The following is a 26,593-nucleotide window of genomic DNA, read 5'->3' on the forward strand; positions in this document are numbered from 1 at the left end:
AATAAAGACGATGGACTATGTTAGTTTTTAACAACTCCAACAACTTTAGTCCATAATATATTGTGACAATTAACTCACAAAACACAAAAGACAAATCAGACTAAAACATAATAATTTTAAAAACAATTATATAACGCAGCAATGATACAGCACAGTCACGTCCCAAAAAAGTGTCATCAAGACCTCGAGCGTTGCGTCTATTTGCATCATTCACACAACCGCACTACTGGGAATACTTTTTTTTACTTTTATTTACAATAATTTTCTACTTGAGAGTTTTAGGTAAATGTGAATGAATTTGTAAGCATGAAAGGAGGAGCATCTAATGATGCTTCTCCTTATAGGTTTATTTAATTGTTGTAATAAATCTTGTGACCACGTTTGCTGGAGTCTTCTGATTGCTGGTCCAGTCTGGTAGAGATGGTCAATCAGTTCGTTCACATGGTTTCTTGTTCGATTTTCATGGTTGCTCGCTGCCAGGTGTATTTCATCTCTTACAAAGGGAATATTTAGATCATTGTGAATCGTAAGATTACTGACTTACCAGGATGCGCAAGTAATTTATTTACCTATGGACTTTCGATTGAAATCGCTGTATGGTTGTGATGTGCTTTAATTTAGCGTACCTATCCCCAGTGATGGATACCGTACATCGTACCGTACCGTACTCAATGACAATTTGGATGTCCTGCGAAGGTGCCAGTACATTTGTCTGAACTTGAGATCCAACTGCCTACATTTCATTTGGATGTGTTTATTCCATGTTATCGTTTGGTCGATATCCAATCCAAGGGATTTCACTTCTGTGTTGACGGGGCCGTGTGTATTGTTAAGTGTAAGTGGGGGACAGATTTCCCGGTTAATGGTAAATGTTACTTGTACTGACTTGTATTCATTGATTTTAATTTTACATTGATTGTACCATTCTGCGAGTAGGTTTAGGTGGGTTTGGAGATGAGAAGAGGCATCAACTGGATTCTCACTAGTTGATAATACAGCTACGTCATCTGTAAAAGATGCAATTAGTAATTCAATAAAACATAGTGAATATAACAAATATTATTATTATAACAAATATCATATATTATTAAATATTTTTGTTTATGATTGCTTTGGCTAAGCCAATTATCCAGAAATATTATATGTATTATATATTATAAATTATATATTATTTTTCTAGAATCCGGTTGCACACTGTTGGTCGGAGTCGTTTCACCATAAAAGAAAATTTTGCAACGTATGTAGAAAACGGTTAGATGACAGCGAATCCATTCATTGCGAAAGTAAGTAACTTTACAGTTTTTCATAAGTTTTAAATTCATATATGATAAAAAGTATGTGGAAAATGATTAAGCAAATCTGTCCTTTTTTTGACGATTTTTGGCGACATGGTTCTGAATCTGTTTTCTTGTGTCATGTTTAAGTTAAATGTTGTTTTATATAAGATTAAAAAATTACAATTGATTGTACATAATGAGAATTACATTTTACATTATTTATTTTGAAGTTTCCAATCCGGAAATCGTTTTAAAAAAATTTTCATGAATGAGCAAATTATTAGTGTTAATCTGTAACTGTTTATCAATTGGCGCAGCGTGGCAACCCATTTGGAACTTGACAGTTGCCACTTGACTTACTTTACTTTACTAATTGTGTTGTACCCAGAGACATGTTAACCGTAGACAAGGCATACTGAGCAAAAAAGCGTAACGCGCGGCAGTCGATCGGTGGTCTATCTATCTCTTTTGACTAAGCGATACGGCTCATATGACGGACAAAGATGGCTAGACCACTCAAAATGAATATTGACCAATGGCGTTACACCTCGATGCACAGAGCGGCCCATAGCTAGCCTAATCTACAGGTTATTATATCTATAGTTGTATGGTTCAAGTGGAAATCGGTATGACTGTGCATTTTATCAATGAAATTAGATATGCCTCAGACACTCCAGAAGCCGCTAACGATAAAATATTTTAACATCGCATTAATCATTGTAAGTAAATTAGTCGAATTAGTACAGTGAAAATAATAAGACGAAAACTGGACGATAATGACTATAAAGAATAAATTTTAAAGATTTTTCTACTTTAATGACAAAAATAGCAAGCTCATTAGCAGAAACCAATTCAAAATTATTTTGCACATCATATTATGCGAAACATTATTTGGTTGAAAAATCTTATTTTTGTTGGCACAAAAATATATTAATTTGTCTGGACTAAATTACAGTTCTGTTTATCTAAAAGGGATATGTTACTATAAACATTCACACAGTGTTGCCAAACTGAATTTTGTTATTTTGGGTGTAAATTTTTTCCACCGATCTCCGAGGGTACAATACCCTTGGATTAATATGAATTTCTGTTTTTTCTGTGCTATGTAGTTAATCATGAATGGCGTGTCGCTGACCTGTTAATTCACTAATTTTGTTAATTCTGTTAATTCACTAAATGGGAAATAAGCCACAATTTAACTAAAAAATGATTTTATTAACGTTTCGACGTCCAAATCGGACGTCCAAATCGGACGTCGTTGTCAAAATGCAAAATATTAATAAATTAAACAAAAATGTTGTTGATTGACTCATTTATATCGGCAATTCAGACATATATTCATTTTAAAGTAGAAGACTTTAGATAAAATATATCTCAATGTGTTTGTTGTTTTGAATGTTGTTGAAATGTTGAATTTATTTCCTAAAACTAAACCTAACAATGAACAAGAAAGAACAAATAATTGTATTTATAAAATACCTTGTGAATGCGAGCAATTTTATTTAGGTAAAACATCAAGACCATTAAACGTTAGAATAAGTGAACATCAGTCTTATATTAAAAATAGAGAGTTTGATAGATCTCAAATATGTCAACATGCATGGGATAATGAACATAGAGTTCAGTGGAGAGATTCAAGTATAGTCCTGAAAGAAACAGATAGTAAAAAGAGAAAAATCAAAGAAGCGGCTCTAATTATGCTAAATGAAACTAATTGTGTCGCAAATTCTTCGGTAGAATACAGTAGGATGTGGTTACCCGTACTAAAAGAGGAAGTCAATAGAAAGAAAATATCACGATTAGTAAGTCAATAACATATCGAGGATAGTACATATTTTATATTTTAGTATTATTTATATATCTATGTTTTATTAATATTTATAATTTAAAATAACATATACAGGGTGCGCCAAACCTCTGGTTTTCTTTGATTACGGCTAAACTATGAGATATACAAAAAAATGTTTATAACAAAACTAATGTGTATCAAAGAGGTCTATATTCTAAAATTATTTTTGATTATACAAGGTGAGTCAGAACGACGGTATGAACTAAAGTTTTATTTTTTTAAATGGAACACCCTGTATATTAAATCATTTTTGAATATATTATTTAAAAATATGAAAAATTTGTATAAGGTCTTATAGGCCTAAAGTTAATAATTTTTGAAATATTTACATTTTTATTGAAAAAAATGGTAATATTTATAGGATTGTGGATTATGTTTCCAAAGAAATAAAAATTTAAGTGATTGGTCAAAATTTTTAAAATATAGTGTTATTTTTAAATAATTTAATATTTTTTACTTTTAGCCATAAAATATACAGTGTGATCACTATTTGCAAATACAAAATTTTCTATTTTTTTTTAATGGGACACCCTGTATATTAGTTTTGCATTTTGTAGTAAATATTACAACCTTTCTTTTGGTATAAGGTTGTATGTACCTAGCATGTTTCGTTTTTTAGATATTTAAAAAAAACTATAGATTTTACGTTTTTGCGGATTTTTTATTTAAAAATTTTTTTGCAAAAAAAATAATTATAATCTGGTTTTAGAAACATACACTAAAATATAAAATATGAAAATAAAAAAGGAATTAAAGATTAAAATAAATCGTATGCTAGTGCAATTCAATTGAATTTAATAACTTTAAATTATTTTACAAAAAATATTTTACCATTTTAATGAATGCATAAATTAGTTACTAAATTAAATAAATAACCAAATTTTAAATCAACCGTAGTAATTTTTCTACTACAGCAACTTTCCTGTACCAAATTAATTGTTAGTTAAATTGTATTTAGTTAAACTTTTAATTTAACTTACATACATCATACATCTTGAGAATATAAAAATTATTATAAAGTATGCTTTAAAACAGCTGAATGTTAAATGTATCAGCCAAATTATTTATTAATATAAATAGTATTTACTGGTGTCACAAAAGCTGGTAATACTTTTGTAGTTGAAATTTTTGTAACAATTTTTTATATTTTAAATTTTAATTTTTTAACCGAAACATTTTTGGATATGACATTTGTTTTGGGCGAAACCATTAGAAATTATTACCAGCTTTTGTGACACTAGTAGGTACATAGATACTATTTACTTCTTAATATACTTCCATAACGGTCATTTTTTTCAAAGCATACTTTATACGTTCTCAAGATGTAGGTAAATTAAAAAGTTATTAACTGATCTTACTCGTAAATACAATATAACTAACAATTAATTTGGTACAGGAAAGTTGCTGCGGTAGAAGAATTACTACGGTTGATTTAAAATTTGGTTGTTTATTTAATTTAGTAATTAATTTATGCATTCATTAATATGGTAAAATATTTTTTGTAAAATAATTTAAAGTTATTAAATTCAATTGAATTGTACTAGCATACGATTTATTTTAATCTTTAATTACGTTTTTATTTTCATATTTTATATTTTAGTGTATGTTTCTAAAACCAGATTATAATTATTTTTTTTGCAAAAAAAATTTTAAATAAAAAATCCGCATAAACGTAAAATCTATAGTTTTTTTAAATATCTACAAAACGAAACATGCTAGGTACATACAACCTTATACCAAAAGAAAGGTTGTAATATTTACTACAAAACGCAAAACTAATATACAGGGTGTCCCATTAAAAAAAAATGAGAAAATTTTGTATTTGCAAATAGTGATCACACTGTATATTTTATGGCTAAAAGTAACACTATAACACTATATTTTAAAAACTTTGACCTATCACCTAAATTTTTATTTCCTTGGAAACATAATCCACAACCCTATAAATATTACCATTTTTCTCAATAAAAATGTAAATATTTCGAAAATTATTAACTTTAGGCCTATAAGACCTTATACAAATTTTTCATATTTTTAAATAATATATTCAAAAATGATTTAATATATAGGGTGTTCCATTTAAAAAAAATACAACTTTGGTTCATACCGTCGTTCTGACTCACCCTGTATAATTGAAAATAATTTTAAATTATAGACATCTTTGATACACATTAGTTTTGTTATAAACATTTTTTTGTATATCTCATAGTTTAGCCGTAATCAAAGAAAACCAGAGGTTTGGCGCACCCTGTATATGTCAAGTCAGAATTTGGTATTAGTTTTGAGAGTAAACTAAATGTAAGACCGAATACTTACGATGTCGGGATATTATCACGAGTTTTTTCCTGGTCTTTCCTCGTGATTTACTATAGAATCTCTAAAGTGAGAATTTTACTGTCACCGTTGCATGTGGTTGTCTTTTTAAAGACAGATCACATGTTATGATTTTTTGTGACGGATATTCTTGAGGTGGGGTTGATTTCATGTAATCGAATGAACCATCTTTTAGTGAAGTCGTCTCAGGAATGCAACTCATAAATATTGGCAATATCATTTTAAAGTCTTCTACTTTAAAATATATAATATATTATGTCAGAATTGCCGATATAAATGAGTCAGAAGAAGGATTTTTTAGTAAGCAACAATATTTTTGTTTAATTTATTAATATTTTGTATTTTGACAACGACGTCCAGTTTGGACGTCGAAACGTTAATAAAATATTTTTTAGTTAAGTAGTAGCTTATTTCCCATTTAGAATAGTTATATAGAAATAGAAATATGCTTTATAGACATGAAAAATTAAACAATTTTATAGACAAAGCTTACAAGAGTCATACATAAAAACAATAACAAATACAATTTACTAAAATTATATAAATCGTCAATATAAATAAAATATAATGAAGTGAAACAAAAATAGTAACAATCTATTGCAAAATTGAAAAAAAATTGCAAATTGCTTAATCTACCTTAAGAAATTTAATAAGTTAAGTTATGCTGCTGCATATGACACTATAATAACAAATAACTGTACTGTAATAACAAATACAATTTACTAAAATTATATAAATCGTCAATATAAATAAAATATATTGAAGTGAAACAAAAATAGTAACAATATATTGCAAAATTTAAAAAAATTGCAAATTGCGTAATCTACCTTAAGAAATTTAATAAGTTAAGTTATGCTGCTGCATATGACACTCAAATATAGATTAAAATTCTACTTATATTATAAGAATACTGTTAATTACAAAAATGCCACAAGGAAATAGCTTCAGAACAAAGTTAATAGATATTATATGATGGAAAGACAGCTTATATTTCATTACGGTTCAGAGATGATCAATAATCTCCTTACGTACGTTTAAGTCTCCCCAGACATCATCAGAGAGCAGAGGTGTAACCAGGATGACCCTAAGGGGGGCTGGAAACACAAAAAAGAGAACCACACCTATATATAGTCCAGCTCCAGCCCAAGTTTATTCAGGGGGTTACAACTACTTGATGGTCTCTGGGGGGTATGAAATAGTAATGGTGTTAACGTATAAATAATAAAAACGTCAAAATACATCCAAATGGGGGGTTATAACCCCCAAACCCCCCTGGTTACGCCTATGTCAGAGAGGCTACATGGTAAGCTCTCAGACTAAAACGTACGTAAGGGGATGATTAATCATCTCTGATCTGAAATGAAACACAAGCTGTCTTTTCATTTTCTCAGTTTACTCATATTGTGAACGGAACCAACTTTCGTTGGAATTTTTTCCTAGACAACTGAACGAAATTGCATATTATAGAGTCTCTTTCGTCTCCTTTCTTCGTCGTCTTCTTGCCTTATATATTGTAAAAGGCAGATATTAAGGATGCACCCAGAAATTGGTTCCACGAGAGGTTTCAGATTTACGGATCTTGGACTTCTCATTTCGTTAACAGATATGACTTGGAAACTGTGGGAATGTCTGAAAAATTATTTATTAGCAGAGATAGTTTACCAACAGATATTCTGCACGTAGACAATCCCAGAAAGTAACGTTTCAAAGTTGAACCGTTAAGAAATTTGTCTTAATAATTGTTAATTCTTACCTTCTTGAAACTCTTATTTAACGTTATGTATGGAGCCAAATTGAAACCAATTTTAAAAGTCAGATTAATTTATTATAGTAGGGGAGCAAAGTATGCTAAATGTGCACTCACTCGAGCGTTATGGGGACCTACTGGGTTGTGAAGAGTAGATCCTAAAACCAAAAAAAGTTAAGTAAAGTTTTCGATTTTAGTGGGCGCTTGCCATTTTTTAATTTAATTTTCCATTTCCAACAATCGTTTTTTCCGATTATAGCGCCATCTATACATAATCCGAAAAAATGTTTCGAATAAAAGTTACTTATTTTTTCGTAAGGAATCCAAATCTGCAATAAAAATAGGGGCTCATATTTAAAATTTTAAAGTAACCCCCATCCCACCTCCTTGGGGGTCGTGTTTGGTGCCATTCGTAGATTTTCCAAAAATATTAAATAAGTGTATTTTACAGTTTTTTGATCTTATGTTCATTTCGCGAAATATCGCGAGATTCGTGTTTAAAATATTAAATTTACACCCCACCCCTCTCCGTGGGAAGCCGTGTTTGGTATCATTCGATAGATTTTTGAAAAATATTGAGCACGTATTTTTTAGTTTTTCGATCTGTCATTCATTTCGCGAAATATTCGCTTTTTTCTTGTGAAACTTTGGGACTCACCCATTTCCTTACGCCAGGCTCAAATCGTCATATTTTTGAAATATACACTCTTTTGCATGTAACTTAACACATTCACGGACACGCTGTCATTGTTACACGTATTCTTATGGAGTAAATGACTTCATATGCAGTCATGACTGTGAATGTTTTAACTTATCTTAACCTTATCTTAATCTGACAATTTCGAGTTTTTTTAAGGATAGATTTTTTTTCCGGGTTCCCTTAACGAGCTCCCCTGCGTTAAGAGCCAATATATGGTAGAGGTACATCTGCAGGGTACCAGGTTTCTCCCCATATGATAATATGACGCGCTCGAGTAACTGCAAAAATCCCCGCTTGGGCTCTCCTACCATTACGCTAAATTTTTATATTTGAAAATTGACAAAAAAGCAAATTGCCCTATTGAAAAAAAAGTATATTTTGCTCACCTTCGTAATATGTTATATTATACCCTATAGATACAAAAAATTCTATAAGAAGTATATACATACATAGTTTCCTATTTTTTGTAAATAACTCTTTTTGTTATTAAACTAAAATTAAATACTTTTTTTAGTTTGTGAGTATTTCGTACATGTGGAGTGCCAGGATTTTGCAGTAGCTGACTGTAAAGAAAATGCAACTTATCTTCCGGGAAAACAACTTACCTTCGTGCGTCATCAACATCACTGGCGCGAAGGAAATCTTCCAAGCAATTCCAAGTGTGCTCTCTGTAAAAAGACGTGCTGGACTACTGAATGTTTATCCGGATACAGATGCGAATGGTGTGGAATGACGGTAAGAATAGATTCTGCATTTTCAAAGTATTTTTCTAAACTAAATGTATTTACTTACATTGCGAATTTGTGAAATTGTGAATAAAATTAGAGTATGGGGACCATCAAGCACCATTATTTGAAGAGATTAAGGTACTAGTACACTTTAGTTAGAAGATAAAAAATAATCATTTTTTTCAAGAATTTTTTTCTCAGAACCTTTATTAAAAATGAACATAAACGTTTTTACATATTAATATCTAACTCTTAGAGTTTAGAGAGTACAAAAAATATATTTTTTTCATTTATGCACGTACACTAATATTGTAGAGTCGAGGCCTCGAAAAATGATGGCTGACAGTTAATCTCAAGATTGGAATATATGAAACAAAAAAATCGTACTGCATTTGAAAAAGGAAGGTTTCTTACGTGACAATTTACCACAACTTGACCAAAAAATAAAAAATTAATATTTTTAACCATGAAAAACTGAAGAAAAACGCGCTTTTTTCACAAATTCTTTTCAAATTTCCTTAAAATCTTTTTTTTGCGGAATTTTTCACTAACGGTAATAAATTGTCACGTAAGAAACCTTCCTTTTTTAAATGCCGTACGACTTTTGTGTTTCAGAGGTCCCAATCTTGAGATTAACTGTCCTCCATCGGAACTACTTTTTTTCGATGCCTCGAATTTGGCGCCCTCTACAATATTAGTGTACGTGCATAAATGAAAAAATATATATTTTTGCACGATTGATCATTTTTGACTGTTTACCGTGACAGATTTTACGTCAGTAGGTGACATTTACTAGCAACTCGACGGTAAGTAATCCAACTCGACGGTAAGTACTCCAACTCGACGGTAAGTAATTCACTTACCGTCGAGTTAAAAAATCTCTTAATTTTAATTTATTTTTTGAAAGAATAAAGAAAACTAACGAATTATTTATTAATATTGAAACTTCTTAGGCCTATAGTCAACATTTTTTCTCTTCAAATACGCGATCAAAGTTGAAAACTTGGAAATATCAATGCCATCATAAAGAAAAACGGTGGATTTAATCATTGAATATTCTGCCCAGAGGCTTCCAGGAGCTTTCAACTGCATTTGTCTTTGAACGAAATATGCCAATAGAGTCTTTTCTTCGATTCTTAAATTCTTGCCTTCGCACCATTTTTTAAAACTTTGGTAGGTATTTTGATAACGGATTTTGGATTTTTCGGGAATAATTGCGGAACACCCTTCTTCCCAAGCCCGTTCAATTTCTTCAAATTCCCTTTCGCTCATATTTTAATTTATAATAATCAAAATTGTACTTAAAATTATTGACAACTAAATAAAAACTCAATTCTCCATTGTTGTTATGCACCCTAGTTACTACCTAACAACCAAAGTATCTATCTTGATAAAATGAATGAAACTAGTCAATATGACGAAAATGTTTAATTTTGTAATTTATAATGGTATCAATCGTGCAAAAAACGTTATAAGCATGTCGAACGTTAAGGGTAACCGATCTCAGACAATAATTGGAGTCGTCGCTCCGCTCCTCCTCCAAACAATTGTCTTCGATCGGTATAAAACCCTTACCGTTCTCCATACTTAATATACTATTTTTGTATTCTTTAAGAGAATAGAATACTATTAATAGTCGAGGAAATGAAACTGACAAAATGGCAAAACCTCGCAATTTTTTCGTCCAGCATCGATTTGTACAAAAATTTGGGAATAGGCTCATTTCACCCTCTAGTTCATTTTCTATATTAATCCGTTGTACGCTTGTAGTTTTTTAAGGGTGAAAACTACCCCTTATTGTAAAAAATTATGAAATAACATTTTAAACTTTAATATTGTCAACATTTGGTTCTTATTAGTTACATAATGATTGTTTTATGCTTTAAGATATAATATAATATTTCAACTCTTACAACCACCCCTGTAGGAGCTATTTATAAAATTTTGACTTGTCCTAAAAGAATAATTTCGGCTTGCATCGATTTACATAAAAATTTGAAATTAGGATCATCTCACCCTGTACTTCATATTCTATATCATGCTCAAGGGCATTAATTATTTTTAGGGGTGTAAACTACCCCTTATTGTCAAAAATTACATACAAACATTATAAACTTTAATATGGGTAAAATTTGGTTTTGATTGGTTAAAAATAATGATTGTTTTATGCTAAAGGATATAATATCATATTTCAACCCTTAAAAACCACCCTTAATAACATTGCAATTTTTATAAGTAGATAATTTAATAGACCTATACAGAAAAAAAGTAGAATTAAAGAATTACAAAAACATTTATTAACACAAAAATACGAATTTAAATATATGTACAAATACAAATATAAATAGTTTTTTAGTCATCTTCCAGTATACGAACTAGTTCTGTGGTATTATATACATTGAAAATGCTCTATAAGCGGACTATTCGAATTTTTCGAAAAAAAAATTCGTTTTATAAACATAGCTCCTTTATTTTTGGCGATAAAAAGTTTTTTAAAAATTAATTTGTAGGATTTTTTAAGAGCTCGATAAGGGGTTGTTTGCTCGTAAATAGAGGTTTTAAACAGCTATATCTCGCTAACTATTTACTGTAATGAAAATCTATGTCCAAGAAAATTTTAGTTATGAAAAATACTACAATTTAGTAATCTATCATTTTTTTCGTATCTCTAGTATTTTCGGAGATATTTTGAAGAGAACGGTAAAAAATACGAAATTGCAAAAAATCAATTTTTCTTTAAACTCCAATTTTTCTAAAATTAGGCTTTTTAAATACGTCAAACTTCTTGGGTGTATTAATAATACAAATATAAAAGCAATTATAGAAAGGTAAAGACCAACTTTTAATTAGGAGAGTAGTTAGGGGGTTGTTTTCACTGATTTTTTCATAAAGAAAAGCTTACTTACTTACTTACTTACTAGCCAACGCCCACCCTTGGCATGTTAGCCATTTGGCGGCGCGCTGACCAGTATAGACGAGCCGTTTCTCGTAGGCGATCTTCATCCTCCTCGGGTGGGTCTGTTATCAGGGCTCGGCACTCTGGGAGGTGAGCAGCATCCATCTGGGGCTGATTACATAGTGGACAGTTGGCATTTTCACGGACGCCGATGCGATGTAGATGGGAGGCCAGGTAGTCATGCCCCGTAGTTGTTCTGAACGCGGCTACACTGATGGGTCTCGGCAAGTTGTGAGGGATTGGTGACTCTATTAGGTGGGCCCAAGATTTTCCAGCACCGGCTTGTATTTGCTGGTCTTTTATCTTCGCTTTGATTCCTCTTTTAATGGTGGACTTTGCTGATGTGTACGATTGGAAGCTAGGGGCTGTGAAAGAGTAGTGCCTTCTTTTGCAAGTTCATCCGCCGCTTCATTCCCTTCAACACCGGCATGACTAGGAATCCATTGTAAAGTAATCAGCCACCCTTTTTCCAGCAAGTTCGATAGTTGGACGCGGCAAGATATTGTTTGGGCACACTCGTTATATCGATTTGTCGACAGGGCGAGGATTGCGGCTTGGCAGTCGATGAAGAAGGCAACTTTTTGGGGGTGTTGGAGATTCTCGAGACTTTTAGCGGCTTCGTGTATAGCAGCAATTTCGCCATCATAGTTGGTGAGAGGGGCACCCACAGCTATGGAGCCTTTGGAGAACGTTGAGACATATCCTGCTCCTGTTCTTCCCGAGTCCGGCATCGAGGAGCCATCGCAGTAGATGTGGAGCCACTCATGCGCTGGGTAATTGGTGTGTATCGTCTCTAGGGCGGCTTTCCTTAGGACAATGTCTGACGATAAGTGCTTCGGGTCGCTATGGTTTTTAAGACGCAATTCTGTGTTTGGTAGACAGCGGGCGAGTGTAGTTTGCGCTGGGAAGGGGGCGGCATTCGACAGGTCAATGTGGTATTTTTCCATGATTTGATTTGCTACTGTAAGCGGAGTGGTTTGTGTTTTAAGACGTGAGGCTGCTTGTCTATATTTGTCCCATTTTTGTGGAAGTATTCGTCTTTGCCTTTCCCAGAAGGTTAACGCGTGTTGCTCTCTGCGGCATTGTATTGGTTCATTACCGGTCTGAGCTTCCATTGATGTAATCGGTGTTGATTTTGAAGCACCGGTGATGACGCGAAGGGCAGTGTTCTGGGCAACTTCAAGCTTGGAAGTGGTGTTTGTACTCGCAATTATTGTAGCTTCACTCCCATATTCTAGTATCGGCCGGACATAGGTTTTGTATGTTGCTACCAAGACATCTTGCGTGGCGCCCCATTTTGTTGCTGTGAGACGTTTGAGCAGTCGACATCTCTTTGTGGCTTTCTCTGCAATGTCGTCGATTTGAGGTTTCCACGTCATTTTCTTATCTATGTACACCCCCATCCTCTCTTTCCAGGTCGACTCCTTTGTATGTCAGCTTGACAGCAGTCTGCTTTGCTGAAAGGGTAAGTACTTGATATACGGTTTTGGTTGTACTGACAGTTAGGCAGTTTTTATCCGCCCATTTTTCTAGATTTTTGAGAGACTGGTTCATTACTCCCTCGAGCGCTTTCAGACTGCTATTTGATGCCCATATTAGGAGGTCATCGGCATACAGGAGGGCTTTAACACCAGGTGTCTTTCTAATCATTGCGAGCACATCGTTTATCATTAGGTTGAACAATTGACAGCTGATGACAGCTCCTTGTGGCAGCCCTTGTCTTTGTAGTCTGAATTTGGAACAATGGTTGTGAAATTTGACTCTCTGATACCTTTCCCCGAGAAAAGATTTTATCCAATTGAACAGTTTACCGTCAATTCCAGACTTCGCTATCTTGTGTAACAGCAAACCTCTCCATACTGTGTCGTATGCAGCTTTGAGGTCTACTAGCACTGCAACTGTTGACATCTTACGGTGGAAAGCATCCTTGACTTTTTGAGCAAACTCGACTACATGGTCCATGGTGTTCCTGTGTTTCCTGAAGCCAGCTTGTGCGTCGTCAATCAGTTCAAAATGGGTTATGGCTCGGTTCAGTCTGTCCAGAACCATTTTTTCGGCTACTTTGCATAAGGAGCTTGTGAGGGATATTGGCCGGTAGCTATCAGTCAGGCTCGGGTCTTTTTGTTTCTTTAGGGTGGGTATGACCTCGCTCTTCCTCCATTGACTTGGGACTCTTGAATTCCAAGTTAGGTTAATCAAGTTCAGAATGGTGTTTTTTGCTGCGGCTCCCAGCCGCATCCAGCCGCAGCCGCTTCCAGCTCTGATATCGAGAAATCTTCTGTACAGATGTCCTTTATACTTTTGCTCATCCACCGGGGAGGGGGATAGCGCAACAGTCTTGCTCTCTCCCTCTTATTTATCTTAATATTACTCACTTTTGTGTAGTGTTCACAGAGTTCGTTTGCTATATCGGCATGTGTTGTGAGTTCTCTAGCCATGCCTCTCATTGGCATTTGCTGTTGCTTGTTTCCATCATTGTTTAGCGTAGTAACGAACCTGTGCGCTTTGTCGCCGTCTTTTCGGAAGTCGAGCTTAGCAAGGAAGGATTTGAAAGCTTCTCTTTTCCCTGACTTAATGGCTTGAGTTAGGATCGCTTGTCTCTTTCGAAGCTCTACACAATCGTTCATTTTCCTGGATTTTTCAGCTTTGCCCCTGGCTTTATTTCTGGCAGCTTTCAATTTGGATAGCGTTGGGGACCAGAAAGTCTTATACCCCTTAATTTGACCTCGCGGTATGCACTCTTTTGCTCATAAAGAAAAGCAGGTACCGACCTTTTTTTGATCAGAAGTCACTAAATTTTTATGATAGAAACTTTTTGTTTTTTTTTTATTTTGAAAGGTCTAATTGTATTCTTGAAAAAAGAGTTTTTAAGTTTTCCTCGAAAAATGCAAAGTTTTCCCGTTATTTGGCTTTGAATATTTAAAATTATACATTTAACAAAAATAGCTAACCTTTAACATGCCGTATCTCGGTTTGTATTGGTCGTAAAAATAAAATAGATCAGAATTTTTGGTTTGTGTTACTAAAAGACACAATTTCGATAGCTATAGTTTTTTTGATTAAATACATATTTTTGAAGTTTTCTCAAAAAACTCTCTAAAAAAGTGGATTTTTTCGTTGAAAAACTATTACTTTCAACCGCGAATAACTCGAAAAATATTAGTTTTACGAAAAAAATGTAAAAGACTTTTTTTTCTTAGAATTACGTTCTACATCGATTTACATGGTTAAAATTTAATAAAAAATTCTCACCCCCGAGATGGGGTGGCAACCACCCCCCAAGGTTTTAACGTACAGCGGCATGATATAGAAAATGATCCTTGAACTATTCCCTACCTTTTGTGAAAATTTCAAGTAAATCCATGCTGGACGAAAAAATTGCGAGCCAAAATGCTTCATTTCCTCGACTATATACATTTTCAATGTATATAATACCGCAGAACTAGTCCGTATACGGGAAGATATGACTTAAAAACTATTTATACATTGTATTTGTACATATATTTAAATATAATATGTAAAAAGTTTTATGTTCATTTTTAATAAAAGTTCTGAGAAGAAAAATCTTGAAAAAAATGCTTATTTTTGGTCTTGTAAAGTGTACTAGTACCTTAAGGGATCAGATATTTTACGAAAATACATACGTTTATTCAAAGTTTTTTAATTACGCATTATCTTTTAATTACCTTAATTATCCAAAATAAGTAAATTTTCTATGGAATAGAACACCCATCGGGAAGGCCAATTTCTATGCCCACCTCCGGAAATATCGATGACGTTCATGACACGAACATGGGAATTTCTGGTACAGAACTTGGGTACATTTCTACCACCAAAAAACAAAGCAGCAATACATGAAATGGAGATTCTCTGGTTCTCCAAGACCTATCGTGTTTAAAAATATTGTTGAAAAGTTCTTTCTTTCGTTTTTCATTATTCTAGATTGCCAAGGAGTAATTCCGATTAATTTTCTGTATAAGGGTAGAACAATAATTGGAAATTACTATTTGACGTTACTGAATAGGTACCTTACGAAAAAAAATTATGTAGAAATAACGTAAAAAGTTATCCAAAGGTATTTTGTTTTTGGAGGATAATGTCTTGCATTCAAATTGCATGTTGCCATGCAATCAATTTATGTATTGGGGTTTTAGTTCAATAATTTGATGAAAAAAAGGAAAAAAAGTTACTTGGAAAGTTTTCCGGGAGTTTTGAGAATTGGTTATTTTATGGATTTCGGTATTCTCTTTCCGAATTTCAACTTTGCTACTAGCCCAGTAAATGAACGGGAAATTCGGCGATACCGTGTAATTTTCAGGGGCAACTCCGAATTGCATGAAAATTTGGATTTAGGTTCTACTTACCCTCCACTTCAAAGTTGAAATTGTGCCGTTGGTTACTTTTACTTAGGGGGTGACAGTTATCCCTTCTCGGGGGTAAAAAAACATACGTTCAAGATAAGACCGGAAATGGACAAATTGACTGATTTTAAGCAACTTTTGTTCTATAGAGTTTTTTACGTAAGTCAATACTTTTCGAGTTATTTGCCATTGAAAATGTTGATTTTTCGACAAAAAAACTACGTTTTCAGACGGTTTTTCGCAAATAACTCAAAAAGTAAATATTTTATCGAAAAAAATATCCTTAGTAAAAGTGTAGCCTATAAAAAACCCCAAAAAATGGTGTCTTAGTAAAGTATATCAATCAAATAAAAACAAAGTTGTAGTTCTTGAAAAATACGTTCTTATTCGTCTAATTTCAAATCGAATTATTCAAGGTGAAATCACCGAAAAATTAAGCACTTTTCGGGAAAAACCCATTTAAACTTTTTTAAAGTGTTTATAAAAAGCTTTGTTTTAATTGGTAACAACAGTTTTAGCATTAAAAATAAGCGAGTTACGCTCAAAATAAAGTTGGTCCTCTTTTTTTTCCTAAAAAATCATGAAAATCTCGCCGTGTTTAGCTTCCCAAATGAAATTAATCGCTACCGCTTTACAAACAATTTACTTACCTATCTATTTTTTATATGATCTGTCAGTCTCACCGGTTTAAAGTGTTTATTTTTGAAAGGGTTATAATTGAAAAAGCTTGAATGGGTCACTAATCACGAGTGTATGCAAATTTTGAACAGCCATATCTTAACCAATTTTTGTCTTACGGAGAAACAAAATGAAACTAGCATATTTATAATAGCAAAACCTACATTTTTTTACTTAATAATATTTTTCTTACCACTAATACTTTTTAAGTTATTTTTAAAAAATGAAATTTTTCAAAAATTTTTAGAAATTTTTTTTTTTACTATAAAACCAAATGTTTTTAAAAATAAGCACTTCAAACCAATCAAACTTACAGATCATATAAACAATACACATACAGTTAAAATAGATGGTAAAGCCAAACGATTCATTTTATTTAGGGTGCTAAATAGAGGGAGGTTTTCACGATTTTTGTTACCAAAAAAAAGGGGCCAACTTTTTTTTTTCAGTGTAACTCGTTTATTTTTGATGCTGTAAACTTTTGTAAAAAACAAATAATAAGCTTTTTTTCGATACTTTAAAAATATTAATAAGGTTTTCCCGAAAAACACTTCTTTGTTCGGTGATTTCGCGTTGAATTATTCGATTTGGAATTAGACGAATAAGAACGTATTTTTCATGAGCTACAACTTTGCTTCTACTCAATTTGTAGACTTTACTGGTACACCATTTTTTTTTTCATTTTTTTATAGGCTACACTTTTGCTAAAAATATTTTTTTCGATAAAATACTTACTTTTTGAGTTATTTGGGAAAAACGGTCTGAAACCGTAGTTTTTTTGTCGAAAAATCAACATTTTAAATCGCGAATAATTCGAAAAGTATTGACTTACGTAAAAAACTTTGTGGAACAAAAGGTGCTTAAAATAAGTCAATTTATCCATTTCCGGCCTTATTGCAAATACGCGTTTTTCGCTCCCCGAGAAGGGGTAAATGTCACCCCCCCAAGTAAAAGCAACCAACGGCACAAATTCAGCTTTGAAGTTTAGGGTAAGTAGAACCTAAATCCAAATTTTCATGCAATTCGGAGTTGCCCCTGGAAATTACACTCCAAAAACGGTCATTTATTGGGCTATACCTCGTATCTCTGCCGCTCGTGTCGCCATATTGAAAAAAGAATGGCGTCTAATAACACTTTTTTGGGAATATCTTTCCGAAAAATTTTATGAAAAAAACATTTATGTACAAAATTGAACTAGAACAAATTTCCTACAATTTACGTATTTATATTTTTTTTCTGTAAAATCAATAGTTTTCGCGTACCAATATCACAAAGTATTTTTCATCTACACCACCACGTGTTTTTCGTATATTTTTCTAGAATATTCTACTATTGCCGCCTTATTACACCGAGTCATTTGGCATCTCGGTGAACCATTTTCATCTATTTGCTTCAGTAGACCTAGACCAATAGCTACTTCAGTAGACATACTTTTTGACGATACAATGATTTCCCAATTCCTGGGGAATGATGCGAACAAAAAGAAGAACCGCCTCATAATAATGTTGAAGACAACATTTGAAGGGGAAAAATTCATGTTGTCACAAGCCACGGAAGATGCGGATACGCTAATCATCAATACCGCAATAAATACCGCAATAAATCCCACCAGCATTCGATACCGTAATAGTGGCCGACGAAGATATATAGTAGATCTTCGGATTCTCTTCACAGCTCTATGTACGCGATCAAACGTGTACTTTCTCAAACCAGGGAAAGGAAAAATCTCCGAACAAATATATTCCACTGAAAGTATCATAGATAAAACAGCTACAGATCATATTTTATTTTTGCATGCCTTCAGTGGCAGTGGCTGTGATGTGCACTCTTTAATCAAGGAAAAATGAAATCCATTAGTGTACCTATTCCGAAAAAATCCTGATTTGAACGAGGATATTGAGGTATTTAAAAATCTAAATGTTGATCGACAGATCATTGCTAAAGCAGGAGAACCGTTTCTTCCTTCAATTATACGTTTACAGTGATGTGAAAAGTAAGAAAAGCATGTCTTTAAACAAATATAGATATGTATGCTACACAAAATCAGCATATAAAAGTAAATTTAATATTGGGTCGTACCACCAATAGAAGCAACAGCACGACAACATTCTTTCCGAACCAGGTTCAGCCGGAATGGGACGTTTCATCGCCGCCGGTTCATCGCCGCCGTTTCGATGCCGCCGGTTCATCGCCAGTCCATTTCATCGATGTCATATCTCGCATTTCCTAGAATTCCTAATTAATACTAAAAATAAATAATAATTGTAACTGTCCAAAATTCGGAAATATATCAGATAGCGATTAATTGACTGGCGATGAATCGGCCGGGATCGGCATCGAACTGGCGGCATCGAAACGGCGGCGATGAAACGTCCTAGACAGTGGTACGAGAATGAAAAAAATGCAGAACAATGGGGATGGAAAAGAAACCAAAATGGACTAATTCCTATTAAGATGCTCCAACCCTCCGCTCCAGGACCGTTATTGAAACTTCTTTCTTGTAAGTGTAAAAAAGGATGTCAGAAAGCATGTGGATGCAGAAAAGCTGGAATAAAATGCACTGTTATTTGCACAAATTGTAGTGGTACTTCTAATAATTCGCAAATTCCATCATATAATTAAGATGAAGAGGAAGAAATGGTGACTATTTTTGAAAAGCTTTCGATGAGATCTAAAACGAAGAGGCGTGTGATGAGTCTGATAGTCACATCGTAGATGATGCGGACGAAATTTCGGTCTGTTATGTCTCGATCGATGCTCAGGACGAAGTCGTAACACCTGGTCCATCAGGAACAGCAAAGCGAAGGAGATTGCGCTAAATTTCTAAATAAATGCATAACATTTAGGTTAGGCCTAGAGGGGAAACCACAATAAAAAAACCGTACCGCTTACTCTACCTCCACTTGGTGTGGGAATAAGTTTTTTTTTCAAAACGTCTATTGAAATGTGGTGCTCGTACATCAAAAACGATTAATTTTATGAAAAAAATTATAAATACATAAATTGTAGGAAATTTTTTCTAGCTTAATTTTGTACATAAATGTTTTCTTCGTAAAATGCGTTGGAAAGGAGATCTTCCCAAAAAACTGTTATTAGGCACCATTTGTTCAATATGGTGGTGCGAGCGGCGGAGATATGAGGTAGCAAAGTTGAAATTCGGAAAGACCATACCGAAATCCATAAAATAGCCAATTTTCAAAGCTTCCGGAAAACTTTCCAGGTAAAACTACCACATGATTGGATTATTTGAATTACTTGAATATCCTCTTTATTAACAAGAATTCGTCTAATTGTAATCTCATGACTTAACTGAAAAAAGTATAAAACGTCTGAAATATTCGTCCAACTTAAACGTGATAGATGCTGTGGAGATCTGGTTTACAAAGCAAGATAACGTGATAGACGCTGTGGAGATATTCGTCCAACTTAAACGTGATCTGTGGAGATCTGGTTTACAAAGCAAGATAAAACTTGAATAATAAAATATCTTGAAATGATGAAACAGGTACTGAAATGAGTTCATACTGACTATACATTGGCAAAAATGAAGACAAGTACATCACGTTTTAGCCTGTAAAATTTGTTTTGCTTCGAGTTTGAGTAAATAATAGGGAAGACTTGAAACATATTGTGGAGATTAACAAATATACCAGAGGGGCGATAGAGCAGTTTAGATAGTAATGCCAAACCCCTATCCATTTAATAAGAAGAACAAACTTTAATTTTGAAGTGAATACTACTTATCGTTCCGGATGATGTTTTTGCACGGGCCCTAAATAATAATTAGCGTCATTCGAAAAATCGAGACGCGTATGGTACCTACGTTTCAAAATATTTTAGAAAACGGTATCTCATTCATATTACAAAGTCATTTGTATTTGAGTAGTATGGTTAAATTTTCGGAGATGAACATACTGAACAGCAGGTATAATAACTAAAAATACAATAGATTAAAATTTATTATAAAATCAATGGGATAATCCCAGTAGCTGGCTGTATACCATAGTTAAAAAACTCATAGTTACAGAAGTAAAAAACTTCAATTTGTATACTGGTATAAAATAGTTCATTAAAAAACTTCTTAAAATGTCATCCAAATGGACTGCAAAACGTTTTCGATCTAAATTAGATCATCTTTAGTGCATTCTGATGAGTAGATGAAACTAGCACACTATTAAAAGTGGTAACCTCAAATATTTATTATTATTACATAGTATATTATTATTTTATAAAATAATACTATGTAAACCATATATTTTGAGGTTACCACTTTTAATAGTGGGCTAGTTTCATCTACTGAGCAGAATGCACTAATTTAGATCGAAAACGTTTCACAATAAATTTGGATGACATTTTAAGAAGTTTATTAATAAACTATTTTATACCAGTATACAAATTACAGTGTTTTACTTCTGTATGAGTTTTTTTGAAAACGTAACCACATCATTAAAATACAAACGACTTTGTAATAAGCTTAAGATTAAGATTTTCTAAAATTATTTGTTACGTACTATACAGTTAATCTTGCTTAACTATTTAGATGGGAAATAAGCCACAATTAAATTGAAAAAATAATTTTATTAATGTTTCGACGCCCAAATCGGGTGTCGTCAAATTTTTTAAATTTAATTGTGTTATTTCCCATCTAAATAGTTAATCATAAAAATGCCACAAGGAAATAGCTTCACAACAAAGTTAATCTTGCGGTATATAGTAATATACAGTATGCGGCAAAATAAACAGTGATGAAATAAATATTGAAATATTTATGATTATTTATATGTATATCTAGTCTACATGATAAAGCTTTGCAAATATTATTCATAACGATGTTCCCGGTAAAACAGATGTTAAAGATGCCCTTTGACACAAAAATCTTTAATTCTAGTCCGCAATTCCGGAATGTCGGAGGTGGATCGGTCTGCTTCCTTCGGCATTCCCCATATGTACACATCAGATGGCGTTAGGTCTGGCGAGTGCGATGGGTATGGAAAATGACTGCCACGGGAAATTAGACGAAAGACGATCCCCAAAATGATCGCGCAGTATGCGAAGAGTGTGACAGGTTGCCCCGTCCTGCTTAAACCATTGTTGATTTTAAGCTTGGGCCGTTTTCGCGGCTTTTTCCGTATGACCGAAAATAGTACTCCACAAGAACTGAGAACAATCCTGAAGTACCTAACATTAACATGACATTCAAATACGTTCGTAAACCACTCAATACGTTTCGGCGAATGACACATACAAGTTTGACGCAAACGCATCTCAGTACTGTTTATTTTACCGTTTGTATACCGCATGTATACTGTTTGTATACCGTAGTATACATCGTCGCTTTTGTACTATAACTTGATAACTCAAAAATCGACGTTTTTGACAAAACTAGTTCACAACATTTATTATATTTGCCTCCATATTGTGTAAAAACTTGATAATTCGCTCCAAACGGGTTAAGTATTTATTTATGATTGACAAAAGTTGATAAAACTCAAATGTTTCTAATATTCAGTGCTAAAACTTGACAAGATAAGTGATTAAGTTATTGTTTAATCGAAATACTCGTGAATACGACATACACTGAATGCTACAACTATCTAACTCTAGTTATCTAGTTGTGGCACGACGTGTTTTTCTGAAACCATTGAGCTTACCACGTAATTGATATCTGTTTATTCGGTTCATGTTAATGCAAAAATTCAAGAATTTTTAGCAGATCTGGCAACCCCCATGGCAGAGGGCTAATTTTCACCAAAATAATGCTTAAAATATTAGTTTTGTTAGAAAGTTCACTTAGATGCAACTTGGCACGACATGCAACATTATCAAATGTTAACATTATGGTAGTGCTAAAAGTTGATAACTTTAATTTTTCATATTATTTTCCATATTGGAATACAAATTTTCACCGTATTCCTAAATATATCAGTAGCCAAAGAGTTAAGGAACAGTATTTTAGAGCTGCAGAGTGAATTCCCTATTTACCATCATCATGGTAGCAGCACAAATATCTTTAAAATCTTTAAACCCATTTATCTCAGAACTACTAATTTTGAGTTATCAAGTTATAGTATTATAGTCTGGGCCGATTATCGGAGAATAGGCCATTTTTGGGAAAAGTTATTTACCAGCAATTTTATTGCTGGAATCGAAGCTTATGATTATATATATTAATAATATAGGTATGCAAAGTCCGTAGATAGTGTGCTACTTTTTTTATAAACAAAATGGCGCCCGAAAATCGTATTTTTTTCAATTATTGCTCTATAACTCCGAATATTTTAACTTTACAACAAAAACACTTAAATAAAAATTCACCGCAATTAAATTCTGCATAGAGATATGTTTTCCCGATCTGCTCCTACGAAAATTTTCCTCGGCAAATGCGGGTTTTCCCAACAAAATCTTTAATTTTCAAATAAAGTTTTAGATAAGTAATTATCTACCAATAACTAAATAATTTGGTGACTTAAAAGCCTTCTTGGTTTAGATTAAAGTTCCAGAAGCTGGTGAAAATTGAACGAATATTTTAGCAACAATTCAATTGTTAATTATTAATTTACGATCGCAATAATAACCAAAATAATTATGATACACTGATCAAACTTTGAAATCTTATAAAGATGAGATGCCTATTTAACATTTCGTCGACAAAATATAATTTTTTTATATTTTTTGCATAATCTTTAAATGTTAAAAAAAATAGTTATAAACAAATTAACGTTTCTCAGAAAGTTTTTGTTTAATGGTTATATTTTAATTAAAGATTATAAATATATTTTTTTGTAATTTACACGCGCGAAAGTAGACTAATACAGTACTGTAGCTACAATTTTCACTCGAAGCGACGACCGCCCAGCGACGTACACTTAATAAATAAAATTATAGTATTATGTATGCTGCGTGTCAGTCGCTTCGAGTGAACCTTTTAGCTCCGGCTCTGTATCAAGAATAATTTCGCGCTAAAAATTACAAAAAAAGTATTTTTAATCTTTGATTAAATATTTGATATTCTTTGTGAGTAATTAGATTGTACCACAGACTCACTTTTAAGCTTTGAAACAATTAAAACAAATTATAAACAACGGAGTAATCGTATATTTACTTTGCTGTTTCATAATTTTTTGCAAATGGTTGGAAATTTTTTTAAAGCATTCATTTTCAAGACCTTTGAAATACGCATTTTAAGTATTTTTTAAAATTAGAATATAATAAACAATTTCTGAGAAATGTTAATTTGTTTATAACTATTTTTTTAAACATTTAAAGATTATGCAAAAAATGAAAAATTTATATTTTGTCGACAAAATATTAAATAGGCATCACATCTTTATAATCTTTCTAAATTTGATCAATGTCTCATGATTATTTTGGTTGTTATTGCGACTGTCAATTGTTAATTAACAATTGAATTGTTGCTTAAATATTCATTTAATTTTCACCGCCTTCTGCAGTTATAATCTATACCAAAAAAGCTTTTATTTCACCAAGTTATTTAATTATTGATAAATAATTACTTGCCTAAAAAATTTATTTGAAAATTCGAGATTTTGTTGGGAAAACCCACATTTTCCGAGGAAAATTTTCATAGGAGCAAATCGGGAAAAACATGCCTCTATGCAGTATTAAATTGGGGTGAATTTTTATTCAAGTGTTTTTGGTGTAAAGTTAAAATCTTCGGAGTTATAGACCAATAATTGAAAAAAAACACGATTTGGGGGCGCCATTTTGTTAATAAAAACAGTATCACACTATCTGCGGACTTGGCATACCTATATTATTAATATATAGAATCATAATATTCGACTCCAGCAATAAAATTGCTGGTAAATAACCTTTATTTGTACTTTACTAATTAGACCAGCGAGCGTATTATAACTATATTTTTTCAAAATTTAAAGATTATGCAAAAAAACGAAAAATTTATATTTTGTCGATAAAATATTAAATAATCATCTTATCTTTATAATCTTTATAAGTTCGATCAATGTATCATGATTATTTTGGTTATTATTGCGATCGTAAATTGTTAATTAACAATTGAATTGTTGCTAAAATATTCGTTTAATTTTCACCGGCTTCTGGAATTACAATCTATACCAAGAAAGCTTTGATGGCGCTAAGTTATTTAATTATTGATTAATAATTACTGACCTAAAACTTTATTTGAAAATTAGAGATTTTGTTGGCAAAACCCGCATTTTCCGAGAAAAATTTTCGTCTGAGCAAATCGGGAAAAACATATCTCTATGCAGAATTTAATTGCGGTGAATTTTTATTTGGGTGTTTTTGTTGTAAAGTTAACATCTTCGGAGTTATAGAGCAATAATTGAAAAAAATACGATTTGTCGGCGCCATTTTGTTTATAAAAAAAGTAGCACACTATCTGCGGACTTTGCTATACTATACTATGCTTTACTATATTATTAATATATAGGATCTTATAATTCGATTCCAGCAATAAAATTGCTGGTAAATAACTTTTCCATGAATTTTGCTAATTAGCCCAGAGTATTAAGGGGACGACATAATATAATGTTGTTTTGAAGCTATTTCCTTGTGGCGTTTTTGTAATCAACTATTCTAAATGGGAAATAAGCCACATACATATAATGTATTTTTTTATAAAAACTTGAGAACGATCAGATCAATTTAGCTAATTTTAATTTTAAAATATTTGTGTAAAATAAAATAAATTACATAAAATTATATAAAATAAAATAAAATTAATCGCTATAAGAAATTTTCACTTCGGTCGGCAGTCGGCACTCCCCAATCTTTTTTTGCTAGTCTCTAACTATTTTATAATTTATCACCTTTTTTGCTTAGTTTTGTTTTATTAATATTTTCTTGAATTTCAAACGCTATGATATTTTTTTTCAGAGCCATGCCTCCTGTCATACGAGTATTAATAGTGAATGCACTTTTGGGATTCTGGAACCTATCTATCTACCACCGCATGCTGTTAGTATACCGAGAACAGAGGTACCAATGGAGGCTATCATCGGAGTACAAGTTAGAAGAAAGGATACCCTGTCTCGTGAGTATCGCTTTTTATCTTTTGTTCTCGTATGTAATTGAAATGATAAGTATGAATTTTTAAATAAAAAGTAGCCAAAATAAATCATTGTCTTAAAAATATAATCCGTTTATAAGTACAAAAACGGACATTCAATATAACCGTCAAGGCGAAAGAAAGGGAAACAAATGTTGAAGAGTTATGTCCTGCCCAGAAAACAACACAATGGGATACAACATGATGATACATGGGATAAATAAAAGATGGAGTGAGAAACAGTGACTCGTTATTGACAGTAATATTATTCGTATCGCTACATCAGATAACAAGAAAGTTGCCTAACTCTTACCACTGAGCCACAGAGAGGGAATTTATCTATAAAATATTTATATTAAAAGCCCTCAACTTGTTTTTACCTTCAATCAACTGGAATCCGATTTTAAATACTATACCTGTTGCTACTATCAGCATCATTCTATCCATCGTCGGATGTAATCCTCTCTTAGGGTAAGAACAGAACAAGTGGATCGCGGTGGAGGTGGAGGTGGAGGTCGCGGTCGATATCCATGTAAAACAAACACATTGTAATGAATGGAAGAGAATAGAGCAGGTAAGTCGCGGTGGAGGTTCAGCGCGATGCCATCCAGGAGGTTTACATCGATGCTTTTGAAAATAAAATGAGTTTGTTTTACATGGATGTTTACTGCGCGGCCTATAAGGATGCTTTCCTGTGATTGGTCCGTTCGAAGACAAGTTGTCACTACCTGCGCTATCTGAGTTGATACTTTTTATATAATCCCTTTTTTGTATTCAGTTTATTTTTGAATTTCTAGTAAAAGTAAATTAATTAAAAAGTAAAGTAATTAAATTCAGTAAATTTTTGAAATATGAAAGAGGATCTGATTATTTACAGCTGACATTTCATCACTATAATCACTTGACTGACA

The 26,593-nt window shown here is 32.6% G+C and overlaps 2 protein-coding genes across 7 annotated transcripts in view; one reads left to right on the forward strand and one right to left on the reverse strand.

The window, feature by feature from the left end:
• The window catches only part of LOC114336460 (diacylglycerol kinase theta), a 338,858-nt gene that overhangs the window by 101,247 nt on the left and 211,018 nt on the right, over nucleotides 1–26,593 (forward strand). For all 6 annotated transcript variants that reach the window (XM_050642805.1, XM_050642807.1, XM_050642806.1 and 3 more), the window contains exons 3-5: nucleotides 1,181–1,283; nucleotides 8,422–8,642; nucleotides 25,511–25,667. In XM_050642805.1, the coding sequence (XP_050498762.1) occupies nucleotides 1,181–1,283; nucleotides 8,422–8,642; nucleotides 25,511–25,667 (481 nt within the window). The remainder of the gene's footprint in view (nucleotides 1–1,180; nucleotides 1,284–8,421; nucleotides 8,643–25,510; nucleotides 25,668–26,593) is intronic.
• LOC126879629 (uncharacterized) overlaps nucleotides 112–26,593 on the reverse strand; it is a 442,662-nt gene continuing 416,180 nt past the window's right edge. The window contains exon 11 of the mRNA XM_050642814.1: nucleotides 112–1,007. Coding sequence (XP_050498771.1) covers nucleotides 999–1,007 — 9 coding nt within the window. The 3' untranslated portion in view covers nucleotides 112–998. The remainder of the gene's footprint in view (nucleotides 1,008–26,593) is intronic.

The sequence above is a fragment of the Diabrotica virgifera genome, chromosome 2 (genome assembly GCF_917563875.1).
Source record: "Diabrotica virgifera virgifera chromosome 2, PGI_DIABVI_V3a".
In the NCBI taxonomy this organism is placed as follows: Eukaryota; Metazoa; Arthropoda; class Insecta; order Coleoptera; family Chrysomelidae; genus Diabrotica; species Diabrotica virgifera.